Source organism: Caretta caretta, chromosome 3, assembly GCF_965140235.1.
Source record: "Caretta caretta isolate rCarCar2 chromosome 3, rCarCar1.hap1, whole genome shotgun sequence".
Classification (NCBI taxonomy): domain Eukaryota; kingdom Metazoa; phylum Chordata; order Testudines; family Cheloniidae; genus Caretta; species Caretta caretta.
The window spans coordinates 4,882,287-4,897,811 of record NC_134208.1 but is presented as its reverse complement, the minus strand read 5'-3'; the positions used below and the strand labels follow the sequence as shown (position 1 = coordinate 4,897,811).

General features: G+C 45.4%; 1 protein-coding gene across 1 annotated transcript in view; it reads left to right on the top strand.

Moving 5' to 3' along the window:
- Positions 1-15,525, top strand: part of NUGGC (nuclear GTPase, germinal center associated) — an 85,567-nt gene that overhangs the window by 29,780 nt on the left and 40,262 nt on the right. The window contains exons 9-13 of the mRNA XM_075126294.1: positions 2,466-2,484; positions 6,132-6,221; positions 7,314-7,416; positions 12,498-12,631; positions 13,653-13,814. Of these exons, the coding sequence (XP_074982395.1) occupies positions 2,466-2,484; positions 6,132-6,221; positions 7,314-7,416; positions 12,498-12,631; positions 13,653-13,814 (508 nt within the window). The remainder of the gene's footprint in view (positions 1-2,465; positions 2,485-6,131; positions 6,222-7,313; positions 7,417-12,497; positions 12,632-13,652; positions 13,815-15,525) is intronic.

Here is a 15,525-nt window from a genome sequence, read left to right as displayed (position 1 = left end):
TTCACAAATATTATGGAGCATATTATTATTATGTGTTGGTCAGAGCAAGCAGCATACTGGTCAACAGTTCAGGATCCATTCCTGCAGACCAAAGAGGCAGAGTGCGGAGTACACAAACCGTTGAAAGATGGCGTCAAATGCGGACGGAAGCACAGGGATTGCAGGGATGTGAAGCAATGCATCACTGGGCATTGGGACAGGAGCCAGGATGCCCTGCGACCCCCTCCATCTTCCCACAACTCTTAGCGGCAGAAGAGGAAGAGATGCTCTGTGGGATAGCTGCCCAGAGTGCACCGCTCCGAATACTGCTGCAAAGTGTGAACACGCTATTGTGCAGGCAGCTGTCAGTGTGAACACGCAACAGCAGTTTCCCTTCAGCGGTCTCCGAGCGGCACTGTAACTCTGCCAGTGTAGACATTATCCTATGACTAAAACTTAATTTCAGCATCAGCAAGTTACAATCTTTCTCACCTACCCTCAGTTCCCAGAGACTTCAACCCCCTGTGATTTCAAGAGCTCTGATCCCTTGAATCCCCCAAGTAATAGTTCAGTCCCCCTCTCTTTATGGTCCAGTAAGCCTTTGAAATGTATTCCCAGATAAGGTTCCTCTCCCCGGCTGGGTGTGGCTGCCAGTTGGTCTGGTGTAAATTCCAGGCTGTCTTCTTCCTTGCTGGTGATTTTTACGATGCAAATGATCTCCTCCTGCAACCTCAGATACAAATGAATAGCCCATTACATTTGGCCACAGCTGGTTTGAGGTGTTGGCCTCGTTCCTTTGTCTGGAGAAAACCTGTTTATCAAGTCCCCCAACACACCTGGTTTAAGAGGAACAGCCGTGTTAATCTGTATCCGCAAAAAGAACAGGAGGACTTGTGGCACCTTAGAGACTAACCAATTTATTTGAGCATGAGCTTTCGTGAGCTACAGCTCACTTCATCAGATGTTTTATTCATTCATCACCTGGTTTAAATACATTTTAGTCACATATTTCCAGCCTGCCTGTAAAGTTTTTTATAGGTTGATGGTACGTACATGACTCAAGAACATTAATGGTCAGTGAACAGTAAGTTTTCCAGTGACCTGTTACATGTCACGTTTTTGATATGTATCATGACAACAGTATGTTAGGTGTAGTGAGTATGCCAGGCCTGACGAGAGTTGCTGACAGAGTGGTGAACCACCAGCTGGTATGTGTGTCACAGGGGATTTAGGAAGAAACAGGCCATGGGATGAGCTGTATTGCAAATGACTCTACAATAAGCCTCCTTGCACCCAGTACCACACTGATCCGTGCTCACAAGTGCCCCACGTGTGGAATACACATAGGGACCATCACTTGAAGAAGAGAATGTTCCTTACGGTACCTGGAGGCTCTCTGAGATGTGTGGTCCCTAGCTGTGTTCCACTACTTACCCTCCTGTCCCTCTGCTTCGGACTTCACCACAGCGCAGTAAGAGGAGGACCTGGAGTAGGGTTGATCTGCACTGCCCCTCACACTCTCAGCCGGGAGCACAAAAGGACATACCACGCACACGCAGGTCAAGAGACACTGCTTGGAAAAAAAAACAGGACTCGAGTGTATGGCGTGAATGTACACCTATGTGTGGAGTACAGCTAGGGACCACACATCTTGACGAACCTCCAGTACAGTAAGTAACCTCTTATTTCAAGAGCTCTGGCCTCTTGAATCCCCTAAGTGATCTATCATTTATGGGTTTGCTCCCCCTCTCTTTATAGTCCAGTAAGCCTTTGAAATGTATTCCCAGATAAAGTTCCTTTCCCCTGCTGGGTGTGGCTGCCAGTCTGTCTCCTGTAGATTCCAGGCTGTCTTCTCCCTTGCTGGGGATTTTTACAATGCAAATGATCTCTTCTTGCAACCTGAGATACAAATGAATTGGGCACACCTGGTCTGAGATGTCTGCCTCTTTCCTTTGTCTGGAGAAAAGTTATCAATTCCCCCTGACATGCCTGGTTTACACATATTTTAGTCACATATTTCCTGCCCATCTGTAAAGTTCTTTGTGGGTTGACCATATGTATGTACATAATGCAAGAATATTAATGATATATTACATGCAAACTTTTGGATATATATCATGATGACAGTGTGTGAGGTGTAGCAAGTATGTTAGATCTGACGAGTTGCGAACCACCAATTCACTTCTGTGTCACAGGGGTTAGGAATAAACAGGTCATTCTATACTTGCTTTCTACAATGATTCTTGCACCTTCCATTGAAACATCTGGTGCTGGCCATTGCCAGAAACAGGATGCTGGGCTAGATGGACCTCGGGTCTGATCCAGTCTGGCCATGCTTATGAATATGCTATGCCCATTTCCTACTTTCCAGACTGTATATTGTCACCTTCCCATAACCCCCTGTACATAGTTATGTGCAAGGGGCATGACAGGATTTTTGATGTTTGCCATACCTGATTAAATGTGTCATTTTGATTTTTTTCCAGGGAAAGAAAAGAGAAACACGTGAGTATTTGCAGACTTTTTAAAAAACAAATTACAGTCTTAAAAATGAACTCTCCATAAACAAAAATGAGGGGTCACTGATTTGTCTTCTGAAGATGGATGGCATCCACTAGGGCTACTAACAAAAGTCCTGATTACTGTAAGAGGAGCTGCCGGGTTAATTTTTTTAAACAGGAGGCATTTGTAGCATCCATGGGCCCAGTCTAGGTATTGCCTGCTCACCCTACACATGTGAGCCCCCCATTTGTTTTGAGTGGGTAAGAAAAAGACAGTTTAGCCCACAATCAGGATAAAATTACAAGAGCTATCGGCATTTGTAGTTCAGGAAGGAAGTTGATCATCAGCTGGAATAGGGTAAATATCCTAAGAGAGGCCTGGTGCAGTGGCATGAGAGCTGCAAAGTCCCTTGTTCTCATCCCGTCTCTGTAACAGTCTCATTGTGTGTCCTTGGGCTTGTCACTTAACCTCTGTGCCCCCTAGCTTCTCCAGCTGTAAAACTGGAGCAATAAGGCAGTCGCTATACATGGGAGCCCTGAGGAATGCAAGACATTAGAATTTAGGCAGCTGAGCAACGTTAACAACAAAGTTGAGTGGACTTAGCCATATGGAGTCAAGTATCAGGGGGTAGCTATGTTAGTCTGTATCCACAAAAACAACAAGGAGTCCGGTGGCACCTTAAAGACTAACAGATTTATTTGGGCATAAGCTTTCGTGGGTAAAAAACCCACTTCTTCAGATGCATGGAGTGAAGATTACAGATGCAGGCATTATTATACTGACACATGAAGAGAAGGGAGTTACCTCACAAGTGGAGAACCAGTGTTGACGGGCCAATTCAATCAGGGTGGACGTAGTCCACTCCCAATAATTGATGAGGAGATGTCATTGGCTCTGTCAACACTGGTTCTCCACTTATGAGGTAACTCCCTTCTCTTCATGTGTCAGCATAATAATGCCTGCATCTGTAATCTTCACTCCATGCATGTGAAGAAGTGGGTTTTTTACCAACGAAAGCTTATGCCCAAATAAATCTGTTAGTCTTTAGGTGCCACCAAACTCCTTGTTGTTTTTTTAGCCATATGGGTTCACTTATTTATGGCCATAATCCCAGTAGTATCTGAATGCCTCACAAACATTATTGAATTTATCCTCAATGCCCCTGTGAGGCAGGGCAGGGCTGTTATCCTCATTTTACAGGTGGGGAACTGAGGCACAGAGAGACTAAGTGACTTGTCCAACGGCACACAGGGAGTCAGTGGCACAGCTGGGAATTCAGTCTGGATCTCAAGTCCCAGTCCAGTGTCTTAACCATTAGACCATCTTTTCTAGCCTTCTATGGCTTATTTCTGAGTCATAAACAAGGGTTCAAAGAACTAAGTTCAGTTCACAGACAAAACAAGCCTTGATCGAGTATTTCCCAGTGTAAAATGGCTCCAGAACAAGACCAAATTAGGAACTGAAGATGTGCTGCAGGTTACAGTACTAATTAACTCCCCTAGAGTTGGTTTTTATGTTTCATGCAGCGATATCTGCCTCACTAACTAACCTGGGATAATAACCTTAATAAAGGATACTTTTAAATTACATGAACCAAAAATAAAATTAATGTTATTGAAAGCAATAATCCTGTTTAACTCTTTTTATAATGAGCAGTTAGCTCAATTGATTTAATTTAGCCAAGAGAAGGTTAAAAGGTGACTTGATCACAAGCTACAAATACCTTCATGGGAGAGAGATTTCTGAGAGCAGATGACTCTTAAATCTAGCAAAAAAGACCTAATAAGATCCAGTGCCTGCAATCTGAAACTAGACAAATTCAGACTAGAAATAAGGCACATTTTTTTTAACAGTGCAGGTAATTAATCATTGAACCAACTTACCTAGGATGGGGCCATTACTTGGAGTCTTTACATCAAGACTGACTGTCTTTCCAAAGGCGTGTCCACACAGAGCAGTAAGGTGGACTATGGGTCGTGGGCGTGAGTTGTGAAGAGCACTGACATGTTAGTCATTAACTGGTTCATGCGGAGCTGGCCAGCATGCATTAGAAGTTCCCTGTGAGCTTTACCATAGGATCATAGAAGGGTAAGGCTGGAAGGGATCTTGAGAGGTCATCTAGTCCAGTCCCCTGCACTCAAGGCAGGACTAAGTAATAACTAGACCATTCCCTACAGGTGTTTGTCCAACCTGTTCTTAAAAACCTCCAGTGATGGAGACTCCACAACCTCCCTATGCAATTTGTTCCAGTGCTTAGCTACCCTGACAGGAAGATTTTCTTAATGTTCATCCTAAGTCTCCCTTGCTGCAATTGAAGCCCATTGCTTCTTTACCTGTCCTCAGAAGTTAAGGAGAACAATTTTTCATCCCCCATCCTTGTAACAACTTTTTATGTACTTGAAAACTGTTATCATGTCTCCCTTCAGTCTTCTCTTCTCCAGACTAAACAAACCCAATTTTTTCAATCTCTCCTTATAGGTCATGTTTTCTAGACCTTTAATCATTTTTGTTGTTCTTCTCTGGACTTTCTCCAATTTGTCCACATCTTTCCTGAAATGTGGTGCCCAGAACTGGATATAGTACTCCAGCTGAGGCCTTATAAGTGCTGAGTAGAGCAGAAGAATTACTTTTCGTGTCTTGCTTACAATACTCCTGCTAATACATCCCAGAATGATGTTTGCTTTTTTTGCAACAGCGTTACACTGTTGACTCATATTTAGCTTGTGATCCACTATGACCCCCAGATCCCTTTCTACAGTACTCCTTCCTAGGCAGCCATTTCCCATTTTCTTTGTGTGCAACTGATTGTTCCTTCCTAAGTGGAGTACATTGAATTTCATCCTATTTACTTCAGACCATTTCTCCAGCTTGTCCAGATCATTTTGAATTTTAATCCTACCCTCCAAAGCACCTGCAAACCCTCCTAGCTTGGCACTGTCTGCAGACTTTAAGTGCACTCTCTATGCCATTATCTAAATCATTGATGAAGATATTGAACAGAACCAGACCAAGGACCAATTCCTGTGGGACCCCACTTGTTATGCCCTTCCAGCTTGACTGTGAACCACTGATAACTACTCTCTGAGAACGGTTTTCCAACCAGTTAGGCACCCACCTTACTGTAGCTCCATCTAGGCTGTATTTCTCTAGTTTGTTTATGAGAAGGTCATGCGAGACGGTATCAACAGCCTTACTAAAGTCAAGATATCCCACATCTACCGCTTCCCCGCATCCACAAGGCTTGTTACCCCGTCAAGGAAAGCTATTACATTCAGTTTACATGATTTGTTCTTGACGATCCATGTTGACTATTACTAACATAGTGCTGTTTCAAACAGCAGTATGTTAAAAGCACACTAGGGAACTTCTAGCCCACGCTGGCAGGGTCCACATGGGCCAGTTAATGTGCAACATATTAGTGGGCTCTAGAAATCACATCCCTATAGTTACCATTACTGGTTCATGTAGACAAGCCCTAAAAGATCTGCTCTAGCTCAATCATAAGTTCTGGGCTTGATGCAGAAATTCCTGGGTGAAGTTTGCCCTGTGTTATGTTGGAAACCAGAATAGATGGTGTCTGATGGCTTTAAAATCTATGAAAACATTTTGGGGACTACCTATAGTAGCTTTCATTGTCTTTCCAAATGTAGAAACCTATAGAAACCAAACAGGATGCCATTTTAGAGAGGAACGCATCCGTGAAAAGGAAAAAAAGCAATAGCATGAAGACAAAGCTCAAGGTAAAGTATAATACTGGGTTTTCTAGTTGCAGGAAACCTATTCCTATTATATTTCAATAGTAAATGTGATGGTCCTTGGACTAACATTTGTAAGCAAGTATTTTTCCATGAGATGTGATGATTTCTAGGTGGTCTCAACTATACTATAAAAACCTCGATGTCAACACACAAAGTTCTAAGCCCTATTGAATTCTGGGGCCAGATCTATCTTGGCTTTCAGGTGCCTAATTACTGTCAACTTCCAATGGGAGTTAGTTGCCTAACCTTGTTGGGCACTTCTGAAAATCCCATTAGGGAACTCTCCTTTACCTCCAGTGATAAAAACTTGTGTGTTTGGAGCTGACCATCCTCTGTGGTTTGATTCTGAGTCATAAATAAGGGATCCAGGCATTAAAATCAATGTGCAGACAAAGCTGATCCTTGATTCGGTGTTTGCTCAATGAAAATTTGACATCACAAATCCCATCGTTTCACAGTAATACAGAATTAAGAATTTAAGATGCACTGTTTGTCTGCAGCACAAAGCATTCCTTAAACGAATCTGGTAACATAGGGAGAGAGGAAACAAGGCCTCAGAAAGGGAGAGAGATGAGCTGGGACATTGATGGGGCAGAAATTTCACAAGGCTGTTCCTGGTGGGAGAAGCTGCAGGGGAAGAGGCTCTCACCCCAACAATGGTGAGATTATGTGACGAGACAGAGGAGTTTGCCGCTGGAGGGAGGAAACGCAGTTTTGAACTGGATCCTGATATGAATGGGGTAGGTTGAGGATACGCAACTGATTAAATTCACACTTACTGCACCACTTATTGTACTAACTGTGGCGGAATTCTGCAGTGACAATAGGACTTGCCAGAAGTTGGGGATGGGCGACAGGGGATGGATCACTTCATGATTCCCTGTTCTGTTCATTCCCTCTGGGGCACCTGGCCTTGGCCACTGTGGGAAGACAGGATACTGGGCTAGCTGGACCTTTATTCTGACCTAGTATGGCCGTTCTTATGTATTTTCTGAAGCTGCTTAAATAACCCCACTTTTTACACAATCTGTGTGTGGGTGGTTTTTTGTTTGTTTGATTTTTGTTTTTTTTTAGAAAATACTGCCAAGTGACTCAGAAATTCTGAACAAGGCTGATCTCGTTTATACGGTCAGCGCTAAAGAGTACTGGAAGGAGAATATCACTAAGGAAGAGACAGGTAACATGCAATTATTCTTTCAACATGAATTGCTAATGCTTCATTGCTCGGAGTGCTGACTCTGCATCTGTGTGCATCTCTTACTGGTGATCGGCACACACCACAGATGCAGGAATTTGGTTCAAAGCAGCATCTAAATGTGCAGATGCTTTTCCCCAAACTGTGGGGATTATATTTATTGTTATTTGTATTACAATTACACTTGTATTACAATTGTATTACAAATCTAAAACCACAATCAGGGCTCTGTGGTGCTAGGCGATCTACATGCGCATAATAAGAGACAGTCCCTGCCATAAAGAGCTGATGATCTAAATAGATTCGACAAACAAAGTGAGTGTCACTGTCTCTGTTTTAATGGGGAATTGAGGCTCAGAGATTAAGTGACTTGGCCAAGGTCACACAGTATCTGTGGCAGAGCCAAAAACTGAATCCACAACTCTGAGTCCTAGTGCACTGCAGACACAGAAATCTATGGGGGTTGCAGGTGCTCAGCACCTCTCAGGTTCAGGCCCTCTCCAATGACCATCTGCGAGCCCCACTTCTGGCTTCTCTTCCACCAGTGACCCCATCTTTCTCCCAACCCAAACCTCTATAGGCCCCCTGTCCAGTCCCTTCCCTTGACATCTAGGTAGCCCTCCCCTACAGCCCCCTACATATGCTGCCTTGTTGCATGGGACCCAGTTGTTCTGCTGGGCCCATCCACTGCTGAATCCAGAATCCTGGCATCTTTGCGCCCTGAACGGGAGCTTAGCCTGCAGTGCAAGGCTTGAGAAGCTTTACCTGTTAATGATCAAGGATCAGACTCGCTAAAGCTGGCCCAGGGTGTTGTAAATTCCGCGCCCCTGCCCCAGCCTGGCCCCTGCACCCAAAGGGAGGCATTGTCCTAAGGGGAGGCAAGTGCTGTTGCCACCAGCGCCCTTCTGTGGGGTTCCTGCAGGGGAGGCACCTTCTCCGTTGCAGCTGAGGGCCTGGGCTCTCCAGGAGATGGGGGCTGCCCAGGGATCAGTGCCCTGTATTAGCCTATCCCTCAGCTGTTCCAGCAACACCACCTCTGCAGCTCGCACTGCCCACACATCGGGCTGCACTGGCCCTCTGGCAAAGCAGACGTTGTAGCCATTGATGTCACTGCTGTGGGTGCTGTGAATCCCTGTCTCTGCCTGAGCCTCAGGGGGTATAACATACAGGGCCAGCGAGGGGACTTAACTCAGCCCCCGAGTGCTAGAGGTTCAATACCCCAAGTACCTGTCATTGCACAGCCACAACCTTCCTTGCCTGTCACACAGCCTGCCGGGAAGCTGCAGGAGAGGTGGCATTCACAGGACACAGCACGATATGTGTTGTTGATAGCAAGGCTTAGCTCTGCTTCTCGGCCCCCTGTTTTCTTCTTTGTGTTGCTTCCCCTTTTCCTCTCCCAACGTTGTGTAGCTTGTGCCTCCATGTGCAGATCCCTGTATAACACTGACAGACCCCGGTCATTGGCGGGATCGAACTGGGGACCTCTGGAGCTTAGTGCATGAGCGTCTACCGCATGAATTAAAAGCCAACTGGCTGTTAGCTAAGGCTGTAGAGCAGACTCATTTTCTATATCTCTCTAAATGGTCTCAGTGCCACTAGATGGGACAGAACACCACACCCAGGAGATGTGTGGGTTACACCTGCACAGACCAGCCACTGCTGCCCTGCTCAGATCTGCAGCAGGCAATGTGTAGGTCCCTGAGTTTCTGAGACACCAGCTTTTCCTCCAAGTCTCTTGACTGAAACAAGAGCTGTTCTATAGAGGGAACGTTCACCCATGTTCATACCGAAGCAGCCTGGAGCTCTAAGCACATCATGACATGGGGAGGGGGTATCGTGGCTTCACCCCTATAGTCCTCACCCCCACCTATACTGCCAGTGCTAGGAGGGTCCCCTCTGCTCCCAGAGTGGCAATGGCAGAGATTCATAGATGTGAGGGCCAGAAGGACCGTTGTGATCATCTAGTCTGACCTCCTGCATAACACAGGTCATAGGACTGCGCTGGAGTAATTCCTGCTCCAAGTCCAACTGCTGGGTTTGAACTAGAGCCTGCCCTTCAGAAAAACATCCAGTAATAAGACCTAGCTTTTCAGCACTAGATTCAAACATTTACAATGAGTGAGAATCCACCACAACTTCTGGTATGTTGTTCCAGTGGTTAATGACCCTCAATGTTAAAAATGTACATCTTATTTCTAGTCTGAATTTGTCTAGCTTAACTTCCAGCCACTGGATCATGTTACAGCTTTGTCTGCTAGACTGAAGAGCCCATTATCAAATTTTTATTCCCCATTTAGGTACATAGACTCAAGGAGTTCAATCTATTTAACTTAACAAAGAAAAGGTTAAGGTTTACCTTGAGCCTCTATCACAATAAGGCATGTTGCAAATTTCCAAACGCATATTGTAATATCCAAACTTCCCATACTAATGCGGTCAGTACATCTTGCAGTTAAAGCACTTGTTCTGATAAACAGGATGTTATGCTAAACCTCAAGCAACTAAATTCTCCACTCTCACCAAACTAAATTTTCCACTCTTAATAAAGATTGCACAACGTAACATCCTTATTACAAATTATTCATAAAGCTTGCAAAGCGGTTGGTTCACTTGATAATAGGCCTTTACTTAGCAATAGGTCCTTTGGCTTAATAGTCGAGAGAGCCTACTTCTTCCCACCAGGCCTGACTGCCCTTCTCCTCAGGAGCAGCATGAGTGTAAACAGGAGTCCCCTCTGCTTTCTGTGTTTCTGTTTGGATGGGTCAAGCCATCTGCACTCTTCCCCTCCTGCTATGCACAGAGCGCTCTGCTGGGCTGGAGTTCGGAGAGCCCCAGGGTAGTGGGGTTAATACCCCACTGAAATAAATGGGGCAGTGCCCACCCTCACAGCAATTGGTTCAGGCTCTGTGCAGATTCAGGCAGATGTTACTGAACCAGTTTCCAAGCTATTCCTCACAATTGTGAGGACTAGAGACTTTACTTTTTGTAAATGCAGGCTGGGGTTCTGATGTAATCACACGGCTCCTGGAGCTGGGGTCCTAGGCCTATGCCTTAATCCAACCCTGTGTTCACTGACGGGAAGCTCTGCAGGAGCAATGTTCCCCCTGTTGAACATCCTGCAGGAGGACCGTCTCCTGCCACATGTCTAAGGCTATGTCCGCACTACGAGCGCTGCCATGGCAGCTACATTGCTGACGTGCTGTAGTGTAGGCACTCGCTTCAGAAACGGACGCGGTTTTTCTTTTGCCGTAGCAAATTCATCCCCTCGAGAGGCGGCAGTGAGGCTGCTGACCCAGCTTTGTCTACAGTCTTCAAGGCTGAGGATGTGAGGGAGATTCCCAAAGCTGAGCCAGTCTTTTTCGGTGACAAATCTGAGGAACTGTTCCAGATTGAGGTGTCGTTAGAGAAGGTTTTGGAACGAACAGATAAACTAAAGAGTAATACGTCACCAGGGCCAGACGGGATTCACCAAGAGTTCTGAAGAAACTCAAATGTGAAACTGCAGAACTACTAACTGTAGTCTCTAACCTACCATTTAAATCAGCTTCTGTACCAGATGACTGGAGGATAGCTAATGTGATGCCAATTTTTAAAAAGGGCTCCAGAGCTGATCCCGGCACTTACAGGCCAGTAAGCCTGACTTCAGTATCGGGAAAACTGATTGAAACTATAGTAAAGAACAGGAGGACTTGTGGCACCTTAAAGACTAACCAATTTATTTGAGCATAAGCTTTCGTGAGCTACAGCTCACTTCACTCCTTTTCTTTTTGTGAATACAGACTAACACGGCTGTTACTCTGAAACCTATAGTAAAGAACAGAATTGTCAGACACATAGATGAACATAATTTGTTGGGGAAGAGTCAACATGGTTTTTGTAAAGGGAAATCATGCCTCACCAATCTACTAGAATTCTTTGAGGGGGTCACCAAGCATGTAGGGGATCCAGTGGATATCATGTATTTAGATTTTCAGAAAGCCTTTGACAAGGTCCCTCACCAAAGGCTCTTAAGCAAAGTAAGCTGCCATGAGATAAGAGGGAAGGTTCTCTCATGGATTGTTAACTGGTTAAAGGATAAGAAACAAAGGGTAGGAATAAATGGTCATTTCTCAGAATGGAGAGAGGTAAATAGTGGTGTCCCCCAGGGGTCTGTTCTGGGACCAGTCCTATTCAACATATTCATAAACAATCTGGAAAAAGGGGTAAACAGTGATGTGGCAAAATTTACAGATGATACAAAACTACTCAAGATAGTTAAGTCCCAGGCAGACTGCAAAGAGTTACAAATGGATCCTGCAAATCTGGGTGACTTAGTAACACACTGGCAGATGAAATTCAATGTTGATAAATGCAAAGTAATGCACATTGGGAAACATAATCCCAACTAGACATATAAAATGATGGGGTCTAAATTAACTGTTCCCACTCAAGAAAGAGATCTTGTAGTCATTGTGGATAGTTCTCTGAAAACATCCACTCAATGTGCAGCAGCAGTCCAAAAAGCGACCAGAATGCTGGGAATCATTAAGAAAGGGAGAGATAGTAAGACAGAAAATATCATGTTGCCACTATATAAATCCATGGCAAGCCCACATTTGAATACTGCGTGCTGATCTGGTTACTCCATCTCAAAAAAGATATACTGTATTGGAATTGGAAAAGGTTTAGAAAGAGGGCAACAAAAATGACTAGGGGTATAGAACAGCTTCTGTATGAGGAGAGATTAATAAAACTGGAACTTTTCAGATTGGAAAAGAGATGACTGGGGGGGATATGATAGAGGTCTATAAAATCATGTCTGGTGTGGAGAAAGTAAATAAGGAAGTGTTATTTACTCCTCATAACACAAGAACTAGAGGTCATCAAATGAAATGAATAGGCAACAGGTTTAAAATAAAAACAGGATACTGGGCTAGATGGACCTTCGGTCTGACCCAATATGGACATTCTTATGTTCTTTCTTACATCACACAGGGTGTGAAATTTTTCACAGCCCTGAGCACCATGGCTAGGTCATCCTCGGTGTAGACCAGGACTAACTCCGCCTATCTGTGCTATTCCAGAGATCCCCAAGCTGAGAGAGTACGTCAGGAATATCTATCTGAAAGAGAAGAAGAAGCTCCTAGTGGATTATGTAACCAAGGCTCTCAGCATTGTCCTGCTGGCTGAGAATTTCAACTCCACACAAGACATGGTGGTACGGCTGGAACAGCTTTGAGCACTACAATCTGCTTCACGGCTAGCACAGTGATGATGCAGTGAATATTCCCCTCTCTTCCCACTGCAGCAGTTTCTCTGCACTCTGCCTTCTCCCCGTTCCATCCCTGTTACTTTGAACCAGGCCCCTCGCCCCATGGTTCCTAGCAGGAAACATATGCAGATCTGCTCCAAAAAATCTAGTAATGAGCTGGCTAGTGTGTAAATGCTTCGCTGCCCCCCAGTGGATGGATCTGGAGCCATAGACCCTATACTGCTGACCGCTAATGGGGTCAGTTCCGTAGGGAGAGGGACTATACTTTTTGACACAGGAGGCTCTGAGTTCTGTCCCTAGAGCAGGGCTAGATGATGACGTGGTAGTAAACCCGGCACCCTTTTTACAGTACAGCTTAATCCATTGGCAGCATCAGTGAAACTGCGTCTGAGTTGAAACATGCTATTTTCCCTAGGGGAGACACACCTACATTGTCCAAGGCTATGCTCTACTTGGCCAGTTGGGCTTTTTGATGATGTGACACCAAGCACTACCTCCCAATTGCTCACCACTGACCCATATCACTGGGGGACAAAAACATATCCCTGCGTCCATTGTGTTCTGTGGGTGGGCAAAGCAGTGAAAGGAGGAAAAAGATACAGAGATTCTGTTCCTTTCCCCCTATCTATAATTGAAGTTTAAAACCACTACAGGCTTTATCTGCAAAGGCAGCCAAACCTTGTACCTCCCTTGTTGCCCAGCTGTCACTTCCCCCTCTCCTTCCTGCGGCCTCCAGCATCATGCCACGCTAGGGCTTTGGTTCAGTACTGACTCAGAGCACCCCAGCTGGACGGGCGACACCACCTCTTCCAGCACCGTGTGTTCTTTAGATGCCTCCCATCCAGGTGCTGACCGAACCCAGGCCTGCGCTGCAGTTTCTCTCAAGGAGAAATCTTGGAGTGTATCTTTATTTTGCCTCCAGCATCAGCTGCACAGTGATGTGTCCTGTGCTGTTCTGCCGTTGCAGGATCACTATCAGCAGAGCGGCTTGGAAGGCTTTGTGGAGGACAAGATCAAGGCTTTGGAGAAGGAGATTGAGCAATGTTTTGCCCAGCTGGAACAGCCCCTTAACGAAGGCGTGAAGCAAGCAAAATTATCTCATCAAAAAGCGTTCTCTCAGCTCCTTACAGTGAGTAGCAAGCTCTTGACTTAGACCTCATGTGCAGCTTTCATTCTCTGGCCAGCAACCACCTCCACCTTTGCTTCCCTGTAGCTTATTAACTTTTGAGAAGTGCTTTGAGATCTGTGGCGGAAAGTCCTATCAGGGCTATGTAGTATTATTGAGTGTTGAGAGGATTAATTAAAGTTTGTAAAGGGCACTGGATGAAAGGCACCAGAGGAGAGCAGCATGTTATGGGCTAGATTCTGATTCTCTTATTCTCATGGAGTAGCCACTTACACCAATGGGACTCCTTGTGGGGTCCAGCGCAACTCAGTGAGTAAGGGTATTGGAATCCAGCCCCAAATTAATGTAGGGCTCCATTCTGCTGCCTTTACTCGGGTGAGTAGTACTTTGCTCCCCTGAGTAGCCCTCAGTGGGATGACTTGCAGAGTAAGACGCTTTTCAACTTGACCTGTGTCACTGTAGTGTAGACATTTTCTACTGCGACAGAAGGGGTTTTCTATCCTAGAGTTAATCCACCCTCTTGAGAGGTGGTAGCTAGGTCGAGAGAAGAATTCTTCATCTACCTAACAGTGTCTACACTGGGCTTAGGTCAGCTTAACTACATCTCTCAGGGGTGTGAATCGTTCACATTCCTGAGCAACATAGTTATGTCAATCTACATTTTAGGTGTAGACCAGGCCTTAGTCTCTGTGCCTGTGCTCCTCATCTGTACGGTAGAGATAATTATCCTTCCTTCGTCAGTCTATTAAGACAGTAAGTGAAAGGGCAGGATGTGCTTACACAAAATTCTGTATAGATCTATCCCACTCCCCTTCTTCCTGCACCTCAACTTAGCTTTTAGCTGACGCGCTGGCCAGAGTTCTGTCTTTCCAGAAAGAGAGTCAAACCTCTCTGTTGTAACTCTGGAGCTACTGTATGTAAAACCCTGATAAATGGAGGGTCATAGTTCCCAGTCATTTCCTGGGGAAGCACCGGACACTTTATTGATAAAACAAACTTTGAGTGCTCACAAAACACACAGTGAATTGTATACAACATTGTAATCGCATTTGGAATACTGTGAAGAACTTTTAAACAAAAGCTCTTAGACAGTAAATCTGCTTATAGAGACTCTCCGCCTTTTGGTTTGGCTACAAACATTCCAAATTAAGGTTTCCGTGTAACTCTGTCTGTACTTTAGCTCACACATCAAAACACATTTGCCTCCGATCTCCTCTCAAAGATGATTTCTCAGGGCTTGTCCACGTTAAAGCCGTGCCACGTGGCTTGTGTAGTCGCGGCAGAGCTCTCCCAGCGCTCTAGAAAGACACCTCCACAAGGGGCGTAGCTGCCAGCACTGGGAGCATGGCTCCCCGCTCTGGTGCACTGTCTACACTGGCGCTTCACAGCGCTGAAACTTGCAGCGCTCGGGGGGTGATTTTTCACGCTCCTGAGCGACAAAGTTGCTGCACTGTAAAGCCCCAGTGTAGACAAGCCCTCAGTCTTGGCAGTGCGACCGTGGTGTGTCATGTGTGTCACCTGGACGCTTCAGAGGTCGAGAACGCTCCTGTCAAACACTCAGACCTTGGCAGCGAACAAATCCTCTGGGGAGCTCCCCAGCTAGCAGCTTCCAGCCCTTGGGGCAGTAGCTGACTGGGCCTCTCAGTTGCTGGTGAAACACAAATCTGTAACCTGTATCCAAAGCGGTGCAGGGATTGGGATCAGCCTATAAAAT